The following is a 12,477-nucleotide window of genomic DNA, read 5'->3' as shown; positions in this document are numbered from 1 at the left end:
GGTAGAGGGAGGCCAAGCGAGTGGGTTGTTAGTCTGAATATTTGAGCACATGACAACACATGAATAACAGTGTAACTGTGAAAACCAGGATATGAGTTGCCATGTGTTGATTGGGGCCAGCAGATGCAGGAATAGATGAGTGCAACATGAAACATGGAAATGTGCAACCCCCCCCCCCTCCCCGCCCCCCATCATGCACAGTATCAATGTTGGCTCGTATTAATAATGAACTTGAAAGCTACAGTACATATTCAGGAGTTATAAATGAGTGAACAAATCATTAAAAAGTACAATTATAAGAGGATTAAAAGGAACTGAACGAGCAATTCTTGAACTAAAGGAGTAAAACTAAAGTGAACCATCAAACAAAGAAATCACCATCGAACTGGTGAACACACCCGTGTGATTGAGGGATGACGAGAGGACTCTGCTCTGTTAGACACCAGCCAGTTCGCACAACTGATCAGCGAGTCTACACGAGAGATCCCATTCACGGACTGAATTAAATCCCCTGAAATACACCCCAGATTAGCGGAGTCTAAGCGCTCTGCTGTTGTGTAAGCATCGGGAAGACTCGCAGTCAGATGGACATGTAGACAAACATACAAATGTGTACACACAGCGCAGTGTTATAGGAAAAACCATGGCAAGGAAAATGGAACATGGTATCAGGCAGATTTAGGATCTTTGAGCTAATTTGAGCCACAAAACATTTTTTTCCCAACCATTGGGAGTTGCCCTACATGTCGGAGCTCAGCTGGCGTGGTGATTGGCTGTGGTGAAACCCTCCAAACTCCTTTGCCTTGATGAAATGTAGTCATTAGTCTAGACTGGAGGTCTGAAGAGCTTCTGAGTGTCAACACATGGTTACACAGCGTTCGAATATCATAACATCAAGGAGCACACAACAGTTGCATAATAAAAACACAATACATCAGAGAAAGCCTACGTTTGAATCCCTATTATGGTATCCTACATTTCCCATGATGCAGTTCGATACATGTATCGCCCCTGCATAATTTGTAGTAAATATTATGTTAGGAATATATGTTGATTTTTATGTATACTTGACTAAAACAACATACTTTAGTTTAGATAGAAATACTTATGGGTTTTAGTAAGATAATTTGAAGGATCAATGCATCCATCATGTATTTCTGATTCTACTATAACTGTAGGACTCAGACACACACTACAGATAGATGTCCAAAAGTGTACTTGAGAATCGAACCTCCACATCCTTTGCCTTTCTGACCTTTTTATTCCCACAATTCACTGTGATACCTCCTGGCTTCCACTACCTGCAACACAAAGTCCTACATGAAAAGTCTCCGTATCCGTTGCCCCGGCTCCTACACCCGTCATTCTCTTAAAATAAATATCTTTATTCAAACAACCAATTCATCCAAATGTACAGATCATACCAATGTCCCATTTAAGCCTTTACATCATTGCCATGAGGAAGAAAAGGAGGCCAACTGCTGCTGGAAATAAAAAAGGAGACAGATAGTGGAGATGCCCATCACTCGTCCTGCCCTTCAACTCTTGCTGCGACTGAGGGGGGGCGGGAGGGGCAACAGCGGAAAGGACTTAAATGCGAGAGAGATGAAGACAGATTTGATCACTTGCCCAGGTCTGTCACTCCCTGAGGGAGCCCTGACCATGTAAGCAGATGGCAGGTTCTTTTGTGTGTGTTTGTGTGTGTGTGTGTGTGTTTGTTTGTGTATGTGTGTGAGTATGTGCAGCCATTCATGTGACAGACCAGAGTGATCTCAGCGGAGTGTGACTGGTTTACATTCATGGCAGCTGTACGGGATAATACTGTCACTTCCAACCAATTTGTTTCTGAACTTTGACGTAAAACTCAGGTGAACATGTAAATAAGAATTCATGAATCTCAAAATGATTGGTTCCTCCACAACAAATGAAATGTAAAAAAACATGTTTAAATTAAAGTCATAGCAAAATCCTTCCCTTTGAGCCACTAATTCAACTCTGAGAGAGTAGAAATGAAGACTACGCTGATGATTACACAAATATGTGACTGTCAAATTGAATTTCACACTTCTGATACACCCGCCCCTGAGCTACATCAGCTTTATGAGCAGACAAAGCACCGCATTCAGCTTTTGACAACTCCAAATGTGTGTCAATGAGACATGTGTAGGTGCTTTGATGATGAAACGCTCGCCTCCTGTGATCGATTAGACAGCTCCAGCTGATTTCGTAAGCTGCCACTCGAGACTCACCCCAGGAATGTGGATCAGATCCCTTTATTTCTCATTCTTTTACACACATCATTTAAATGTCCTACTATTTTGTAGCGTACCCTTCTACATCTAAATGAAGCCAGGAAGCCTTACCATAAATCTTCTGGATGCCCAGCAGGTCGTCCATGGGCAGTTTGAAGTTGTCGGTGTCCATGTACTGGTAGAAAGGAGCCATGATGGCCGTGGGGTCGTTGGAGTGCTCGAGGCCCAGCGCGTGGCCGAGCTCGTGGACCGCCACCAGGAACAAATCGTTACCTAGAAACAGAAAGAAAGAGAGCAGTCCGTCAACGCTATGCTCACATTTAAAATGTCTTTGTAGCAATTTATATCTCACATAAGCTACTCCTTTTATAGTTGGCGCTGGGAGTGTGTTTCCCTCAAAATAAAGCCAAACAGACTTTAGCGGGAAACGTTTCAGTTGATGGTTAGCCAACAAAATTAGCCCATGTCGATGAAAAAATACGTAGCCAAACACATGTGTATGAGCATAGATAATCCATTATGTATGTACCTCATGAGTGGATTACGTAGCAGGCTGCAGCACCTGATGGGACACATTACACAGCCCCTATATATGAACACATTAATATTGCATACACACACATCCCCCCCACGCTGTGTAATTAGTCTCCGGGCGGTGGTAAGCCGATGACTACACTGGGTTGACCTTTTGACTCAGAAGCCCACTGTGGCCAACAGCAAAGCCCCAACCCAATCCCAACTGTATTAGGTTTGGATGTTTGGGATTTAAAGCCGCCCCTCTGTGTCCCATTTAACTTATTGGACTTACGTCACAGGCAACCAAAACAACAACAAAAACAATCCTCCTCTCTGATGTTGCGCCAATATGTCAAATCTAACCCATAAGGAAACTCATCATTGTTGGGAAACTCGTGATTGTACAATAAGGGTTGCTACAGTACAGTATGTCTTATGTATAATTTATAGGCTGTCTGTGGGAAGCTATTTATGTGATTCAAAGGAGACATCTAATGTTTTAAAATACAGTACTTCATGTGGATGTCTTTCTAACCATTCATGAATGCAATGTTAGAGCAAACTATGACCTTTGGGTATTTGAATCACTTCTTTAAGTCAACACACTTTGGGAGACACAGAGCTGCTTTTTTGATAGAAATTTGGAAATGGACTGATCAAGATCTAATATTCTTTGATCCAGGTTGTCTTTAACGATGTTGTCCCCGCTGCCATCTTTCCTCAGCTTTTCCCTTTCCCTCTCTTTTTGTTATCACGCTGAGAGACTCGACAGGCATGAAAAATAGCATCACTTATTCATTGCATTTCCTACGAAAATGAGGCACTTATCTGCTGCAAATCTGCCACATGAATAACGCATCATCAGATACAGACAGTGATTCAGAACACTTGCTAGCAGGTTCAGTACAATGCTTGAATTTACGCATCAGACTTCTTAAAAGAGATGGCCTGATTGGAACCTGGTTGATGATATTTGACTGTAGAATTGTCCGCGAGTCTACATGTAGGTGATATTAAGGCCTCCACAAGTGTTAAAGTTCAGACATTGCTATCCAAGGTTTTGCTGAAAAAGCTCAAGCTTGTGCAACTTTTCTACAGAATGGTCTGTGGCACTGGTAGGTTTCCTTAAGGTCGATGTATTTTTGGTGTAAACCCATTCAACTACTAAAGCACTTCTTGAAGGAAATGCGTGTGTTTGCTGTGTGCACTGAGGCAATGGGGAATCATTTTTGAATGACCCTTTGAATATGAAATGCATAGGGAGTGAATGGAGGCTTTTAAATGTAGCTTCAATGCATCTAACAAAAAAGGGAAGGAGACTTTGTTTGCATGTATGTTTATCTTAGTTCAGCTATAGTGCATCCTATTGAATTGACCCTCGGTTGGTGTACTGCTGGGGACCCAAGGGAGCGCAGTGTTGAGTGACAAGTTGTCTGGATGAGTGGTTCTTGCCAAAGCTGCAAGAAGCAACTCTTAGGCCTAGTTAGGACAGCTCCTAGTGATCTATGTATATAACTCATAAGATACAGGACAGCTTCTAGTGATCTATGTATGTAACTCATAAGATACAGGACAGCTCCTAGTGATCTATGTATGTAACTCATAAGATACAGGACAGCTCCTAGTGATCTATGTATGTAACTCATAAGATACAGGACAGCTCCTAGTGATCTATGTATGTAACTCATAAGAGACAGGACAGCATGCTAAATGGGCCTCCACAGACTGAAATACACTATACAAATCACAACAATAATTACTGTACATGTCATCACAGCAAGCCAATGCACAGTTAGTCAGTGTATTTGAAAGATTGTACCAATGTATTATATCCTGCAATTACATTGGGACTGAATGGAATTGCCATAAAATATAATGCATGAAAAATAATCAATAAGAGTTTAAATCATAACACCCATCTACAAAAAACCCATTGGATATATCAATCGTTATAGTATTGTTAAAAACTTACAGTAGAAGCCAATTATTTAGTAGGAAAAACAGGCTAAAAAGGATATTGTTAATAATAATAATAATACGTCATTCTAGAAGTGCGTCATTTCAAAGCAAATGCAGTATTGGTAAATGAGAGCTGTACCAATGCAGGTCCTATAACTAAAGATGCTGTGCGAGTAAAAGGAAAGACTGTCTGTCTTTTTACATCTCCATCTTGTTCTATCCCTCAAATTGAGTCAGCCTTTCTGCCACCTGGGGCCATTTGAGGCCAGCGCTGTCACTTTGTTTTCGGCTGCTTATATAAGTCTCTGTGGTGGATAGGGATGTCCTGTTGGCCCCGGGGCCACAAACAAAGCTGAGGATGGTTGTACTGCCTAGCTAACTATCAGCTGGACAGTATATACACAGAGGAAGGTAGAGAGGGTATGAGGCAAAGGATGGGAGAAACAAAGAGGTAACAAGGGGAGAAAGGAAGAAAGATGAAGGGAAAAGTTAGGGAAGGGAGGAAGAGACTAGTCGATACATAAACAGATCAAACGCTCAGGTAAAAAGAGGAGAAAGGGCGTTTGGAGCGATAACTGCTTAAGAAAAGTGGGAAAGAAAAACACAGGGTGATAAAGAGAAGGGCAACACTAAGACGAGGAAAGCGATAAGTTGGGAACTATTTCTTATCTTGTGAGATGTCCCAACGTCCCTGCAATCACAAAAGATGGAGATAATGAATTATACAACTGTAACCTTTGACCTTGGAGTTTGTATCATCATCCTCATGTCCGTGGCTGTTTCTCGGCCAGAGCAAAAATAAAGCAAAAATATAGCGAGGGCTTCCACAGCGGGATACATTTGAAGAAAAACAATGCTGAGAGATGAAATACATAAAGCTGTGCAGGGCTTGTGTGATAAACCCTGAGGGCAACAACTTTTTAGTTTGTCGGGGGAAAAGAAGAGACATTTTTTACCACGCAGTGATTCATCTGTGCCATCCGTTGGTTTGGGCAAGAGTTTAGCATGAAAACAAGGCAGCCCAAGCTACTATTGAAATCATAAAAGCCACATTTGATGCAACAAAACACAAACATTTAAATGTTTGCGTGTGCAATGATCTTAGTGGCAGCCCGCGGTGGCAGCAGACTCCCCATGGGTAGGTCAAGGTTGCTTTAATTAGATAGTGCTTAAAAAAAACTCCCGAGCAAAACTACTGAGGGACGATAAAGTGGAAGAAATGGAGGAGGAGAGTCACCGGAGATTTATGTTCAGAAGTGCCTCTTCTCTCCGTCTCTCCCCTCAGGGTTGCAATAAAGTAAACAGCGGTTGTGATTAGAAACCAGAAACTTCTACCTGCTCCTTTCAACATAATTTACTCCCTGCACATGCTGCCGCTGCTACATCCCATCTGCTGGCTGATGTGACATGGAAAAAGCGGGTTTCAGACATAAACACGCATGGACAAACACACACCGGCCCACAAATCAGACACGGGGCCCTGGACACCACTGTTCAATTGCAATAATAACTCAAGTTGTCAGCGCAGGACTCCAGAGGCTTGTATCCCTTTCTGCTGCCTTACTGTTTAACTAAGAGCCCACGGTTCACTCAATACATGACATCTGACGTCAGATACGAGCTGGGGAGCAGTAAGCTGTCCACTTGTTGGTTTTTCTATTCTTCAATCCCTTTTGCTCAGTGTTTATTATCACTCTTGTTTGAGTTCATCGAGAGACCCATTATTTCTCTCCAGGCAGGAAAGCTTTTTCGGAGAACAGAACAACCCCTGCAATGTTAAAACCATATGAACAACAAGCGATCGGCCGCAAACAAAGCTATAACAAAATGTAATTGTACAGACGCCCAGCAGAGACCGGCCATTTGTACCTCCTCCACCCTTTCTTTAGAAAACACAGCAGCGATTGTTACTGCTGTGTACTGCGTCTCATTGCTGTTGTTATGCCGTCCAAGTCCAAGCAAGCACTGTGTTTGTCCCGGAGGACCTCAAATGTTTCCCATTGTTCAGCGCCCACAGATCCCTAGGTGGCTGACACTGCACTTTCAGAACTGGTCTGGGAGAAACTTGTTTTGCAGGGGGAAGGAAATGCGAAAGGTGGTTAAATACAAATATTTTCTGGGAGTGAGGCAGTGGGAACAAACCTTTTATTTTTTAACCACAATAATGTTCCAATTGTGCTTACTGTAAATGATTGGATGGTGTTAAACACTATTTATTTAGGTGGAGATTGTTTTAAGAACATCTTCATACAATTGAACGGTCCAATTGGGTTGGTGAGGTATATATATAACAAAATATCTGAAACACGTCTTGTGGAGCTGCAGAGAAGGTGTTATATATAGACATTAAAAAAAGGCTTTTAAGTTACAGATCCCCCTAAAGATATATCATGTCATATTTGCTATATCAGTCAAATGTATTTGAATTAGTTTTTTATTATTCCGATGGTGAAGCCCTCACGGTGATCACTGAGACTGACAGAGAGCTCAACAGTAGAGAGCAGTAAAAGGAAAAGGAAGGAAATCAGCTGTTATCCACCAGCAGAAGAGCAGTTGACAATATTGAAACTGAATATTGTTTCTTTTAGTCGGTACGTCATCAGAAATCAGGACAACCTTCACACTGAGGGAGCTGGAGCTATGTGAAGTGAGAGGGAAACGTGCAGAGAGGCAGCAGTGAGCTCACTGTGCTGACAGGCTGCCAGAGCATCTCACCCGGTGGTTCAGTGCCTGGCTCAGAGGCCCGGGGCACACAGAGCTCTGCTGGCTGTCAAAACAGAGCTGTGAGCCCGACGTGACAGAGTGACCATTGTGAAGAATGCAGCCAAAGAACAATGGCTGCATTCTGCTTGCTTCAATTTCACACACTCTGCTTCCAACATACAGGACGAAAGAGAAGCAGGCAGAGCTCAACCTTTTGTATTTCACCAAATGAACTTCCATTACCACAAGTGTGATACCATGGTGTTCACATGTGGTATGCTACAGTATGTCAGAGCAACATTTTCATAAAGCTGGAAATGATACCATAAGTTCACACAAGAGCTGTCACATTATTTGAATTTAGAATATGTTTGATGTCTGAAAAATAAATACTGGCAATGTTAGTGTCAGTACCCTGCACTATCCTCTCAGAAACACTATCCTTTAGAGCAGACCTGGGCACTGTACGGCCCCCGGGCCACATACGGCCCTTTGGTTGACTCTGACCGGCCCGTGTAAGGTTAATTGGAAATTACAAAATAAACATATTTTCTAATTTTACCTCATGCATGGACTAAAGCTGCAATGCTTTTATTTTGAAGTTGTTTTTTATTCACGTACATAATGACGCAATACGCCAAATCAAGACGTGCGCGTTATTGGATAATTGTCACAAGACGACTTTAGCGCTCAAAAATGTCAGCTGATGCTAAAAAAAGAAAGGTAGAGGCCGAATGTAGGGTTTTCAACAAAAATTGGACTGCTAAGTATTTATTTACTGAAGTCGGAGGTAAAGCCGTGTGTTTAGTTTGCGGGGAGCAGATCGCCGTGTTCAAGGACTACAATTTGAGTCGGCATTACGAGACGAAACACGCGGAGAAATACAAAAACTTGACTGATGCTGAAAGGGCGCGCACATCGAACGCTTTGCTAACTAAACTGCAAAAGCAGCAAGGCTTTTTTACCAAGCTTCACACATCCAAGGATGCAGCAACCAAGACCAGCTTCGTGATATCCCACAAAATAGCTAAACACAGTAAGCCATTCTCAGAGGGGGAGTTTGTCAAAGAGTGCTTAGTGGACTCTGCAGCACTAATATGCCCTGAAAAAAAAGAAGCCTTTGAGCAAGTCCCGCTGTCCAGGCGAACCGTGACGAGAAGGATCGAGGACATTGCGGGGAATCTGGAGCTTCAGCTGCAACATGAAGTGGCAAGTTTTGACTTTTTCTCCTTGGCTTTGGACGAGAGCTGTGATGTCCGCGACACAGCGCAGTTACTCGTATTTGTCCGTGGGATAACGCCGGACTTCAAGATTACGGAGGAGCTGGCAGCAATGCGGCCGATGAAAGGGACGACGACAGGGAGCGATCTGTTCACGGAGGTAAATGCGTGCATGGACACGCTGGGACTGAAATGGGACAGACTGGCAGGTGTCACAACAGACGGTTGTCCAAATCTTACAGGTAAAAATGTTGGACTTTTGAAACGTATGCAAGATAAAGTGACTGAAATCGACGCAGATCAGAAATTGGTATTTTTGCATTGTATTATACACCAACTTGTGTTGTGCAAGTCAGTGCTAAAAATTCACCATGTTATTGATGTTGTTACTAAAATAGTAAACTTCATCAGGGCACGGGCATTGAATCACAGACAGTTTGTTGCACTTTTGGAGGAGCATGAGACTGAGCATAGTGACATCGGCTACCACACAGCTGTCAGATGGCTCAGCCTGGGCAAAGTGCTAAAAAGAGTTTGGGACCTGAAAGCAGAGATTCAAGAGTTTTGTGAGAAGAAAGGCAAAGACATCCCAGAGCTCTCAGACGAGGACTGGATGGCAGATTTTGCATTTGCTGTTGATGTGACTGCACTGATGAATGAACTGAACACCAAACTGCAAGGCAAGGGCCTTTTTGTTCATGAAATCCATCCATGTTAGGAGCATTGCATGGTGAGTTTTCAAGGCGATTTGAAGATCTCCGAACAATCGAGGATGAAATGCTCATGATTTCCTCTCCCTTTACCTGCAGTATGGATAATGCACCCAGTGATGTTCAGCTGGAACTCATTGACCTGCAGTCTGATGCAGTACTGGCAGAGCGCTTTAAGTCAGGATCTCTGCTGGATTTCTACTCTTCTCTCGAGGAGGAGAACTTTCCAAACATGAGGAGACATGCTCAGAAGATGTTGGTTCTCTTTGGCTCTACCTACATATGTGAACAAACATTTTCAAAGATGAAGTTTATGAAATCCAGGTATAGATCCTCTCTCACTGATGATCATCTGTCAGCTGTGCTTCGCATCTCCACCTCAGACATTCAACCTGACTTCGATGCACTCGTTAAAGCCCAGCAGAGACTAGATTTCTCTCACTGAACAAGAAAAAAGAACTTAAAAACACCAAATGAGGTGGTTAGACTACAAATGTAGGCATGTAAAGGAACCAACTAGCAGTGAACTGGGACACTTTCTTTGGAAGCCTTTTCTCAAAATCACAGTTCAGTGATGTTCAGTGACAGTTCAATATGATGTATCTTGCTGAATGTTTGGAGCACAAAGACAATGTTGTGATGTCTTAAGAATGCTAAGAACCTTTACACAACTTTCCAACAGTATATGAAACTCAAAATGTGTTTTGTAGTGAATGCGACTGAAAATGTTCACTAATATGAGTCAGAAATGGTGAAAAACGTTCACATTTTGTTTACCATTGTTTTGGGAAATTTGATTGAATAAATTACATTTTTTGTAAGGCAACCTCACTTTTTCATTGCTCAACTATAACATATACTCTTACCAGCTTGTCAAAACAATGCTATTTACTGCTTTTTATAAAGAAATACAATTAATATTATGCAGAATTGAGTTCAGCCTTTTGGCCCGGCCCTCCACAATATTTTTTGTTTCTCATGTGGCCCCATGGAAAAAATAATTGCCCACCCCTGCTTTAGAGAATAGTCTGTTGTACCACTAGCTCTTCTTCTATCCCTTACTTGCTGCCCTCACTCTTTCTCAGTCTCTCTCGGGGCAGTTGACATTGGTAGAGCAACACTTTGTGCTGTTGAATCCATTACACTTCATTCTCACCAGCTTGTCAGAGAACAAAATCCCAGCTGAATGGAGCAACACATGTACACTGGAGTAATTATTTATTTACACAGACTGCTACATTCTGTGTGGAACATTGCCAGGGATCCAAATATTGTCCGTTCCTGTGGACTCGAGGTAAATAAACAAGCAGCAAGGAGGAAAAAGAAATGCTGCCAAGGAAAGGACATCCTTAATTCTTGTCATGTTTATCTCTGTGCAGCACCTGGGAAAGAGACAGGGACGTGTGGACGCTTCAGTTGTGATCATTAATCATTAATAATGTATTCGCAAGCACACTTCTGCAGCTGTGTCCATGGACGCAAACAAGCGATGACCCACAAACCAATAAATCCTAAACTTTTAGAAACGTCAGAGCTTTTAGTTATTTTCTGTCTTTGGGGAGGAAGACTTTGTTTGAGTGTTTGCCAAAGACGTTTCAAAGCGTCAGTTTCTTTCAGTGCTTCCACTGCAGCTTAAAATTTGACAATTTCGATTCATCTCTTTTTCTTCAACTAACAGTCATTCTCCTTTCTACATTTTTACAAAGAAACCTTTTTTGTTTTTTTCTAACTTTTGGTGTAGTAATAAAAAAGGTTTACACTAAACCAAGGAATCCACTAAGTTCGCAGGGAGTTGAAGCACATTTGTTATGGTGGTACTACAACTTCTGTGTCATCCGGAGACGTTATTTGACCCAAAAATACTTTCCCCATTGAATTACATTATGTAAGAGAGGGTATTAGCAGATCATTAGTTTTTTAGCTGAATAAAGTACCCAGTACAAACATCAGAATAGCCTTTATTTAAATCTTTAGTCCTAAAAGGTGTAAAATGCACTAAAAGCCAAATCTAGCATTATGATGTATATTAGAAGCTGACTCATGAGTTGTAGCGAACACATTGTCATGATTTAAATAGTTACCATGGTGAGACTTTTATTACAGTATTAGAAACCCAAGCCTATTTTAGGATTTCCAGAGTGTTTCCGTAACCATTGTTATTACTAAATGATCCTTTAAATACAAAAACAGACCCCACATCAATGAGGATTTGTGATATTTCTTAAAGAGTAATACAATGTGTCCTCAGAGCGAGGTAGGGCTCTTCACACTTGTTGTTTGCTAAGGATTATGGGTACGAGGTTATGAAACCATCTGACAGACTAGTGGGAGGGCAAGCATCCCTAGGTGTGTGATTTTCGTGCCCTTCTGAGAGTGTAAGTGTGCGTGTGTGTGTGTATCCATGTGTGGGGGCGGAAGAGAGTACTGCGGCCCACCTGGAAGTTGAAGCTGCTGTCGGTAGGTGGCCGTCTATTTCTAGTGGAGGCATGGTGGGCTGGAATGCATGCTGATATCTCTGCTTTCTTTCTCTTCATTGCTTTTTGAGATTTTGTGAAAGCAATTCGAATCCCTTATCCCGCCGAAAGGTGGTATTCGTATTTGGAATTTAAACTAACAGGGTGTAACCACAAAATACATTTTCGCACACAATAAAGGAAATATTATAGCTCTGTGTAGCAAATTCAAACATTCATATAGTGAGATGCAAGAAACCTAGCAGCCATGTTCCCACATTACGTTACATGTAATTTGTTAGATGCTTTTATCCAAAGCGACTTACATACTCAATACTGTGGACAATCCCCACAGGAGCAATTTGGGGTGAAGTGTCTCAGGGACACAACGACATGCTGACTGCAGTGGGACTCGAACTTGCTATCCCCTGATTCGAAGTCCAGCACACTATCCACTGAGCCACAGCCTCCCTCACACATGTGCTATTGTGTTAACGTTACATTGATATTGATATATGCTATGTATGAGGCTTCAAATCAGCTAGGTTTGGATTTAGACGTTGATGTCACTACATTAAGTCAAAGCTAATTTGACCGTGTTACTAAAAAATATTTTCTTCACATCTCCCAGATTTATGATATTGAGATGGTAAAACATATATTG

At 42.0% G+C, this 12,477-nt stretch overlaps 2 protein-coding genes across 5 annotated transcripts in view; one reads left to right on the top strand and one right to left on the bottom strand.

The window, feature by feature from the left end:
• Window positions 1-12,477, bottom strand: part of mmp16a (matrix metallopeptidase 16a (membrane-inserted)) — a 109,392-nt gene that overhangs the window by 18,665 nt on the left and 78,250 nt on the right. For all 4 annotated transcript variants that reach the window (XM_079661403.1, XM_079661404.1, XM_079661402.1 and 1 more), the window contains one exon: window positions 2,364-2,525. In XM_079661403.1, coding sequence (XP_079517529.1) covers window positions 2,364-2,525 — 162 coding nt within the window. The remainder of the gene's footprint in view (window positions 1-2,363; window positions 2,526-12,477) is intronic.
• On the top strand, window positions 7,878-10,376 carry LOC307026205 (general transcription factor II-I repeat domain-containing protein 2-like). The gene is made up of 2 exons (XM_079661405.1): window positions 7,878-9,380; window positions 9,460-10,376. Exon 1 carries the CDS (start codon window positions 8,127-8,129, stop codon window positions 9,366-9,368), a length of 1,242 nt encoding a protein of 413 aa, XP_079517531.1. The 5' UTR covers window positions 7,878-8,126; the 3' UTR covers window positions 9,369-9,380; window positions 9,460-10,376.

The sequence above is a fragment of the Notothenia rossii genome (assembly GCF_949606895.1).
Source record: "Notothenia rossii genome assembly, chromosome: 12".
Classification (NCBI taxonomy): Eukaryota; Metazoa; Chordata; class Actinopteri; order Perciformes; family Nototheniidae; genus Notothenia; species Notothenia rossii.
This window is presented reverse-complemented; position numbering and strand designations above follow the sequence as displayed.

Excerpts from the sequence above, each read along its gene's own strand:
- LOC307026205 (XM_079661405.1), top strand. The coding sequence starts at position 8,127 with ATGTCAGCTGATGCTAAAAAAAGAAAGGTAGAGGCCGAATGTAGGGTT.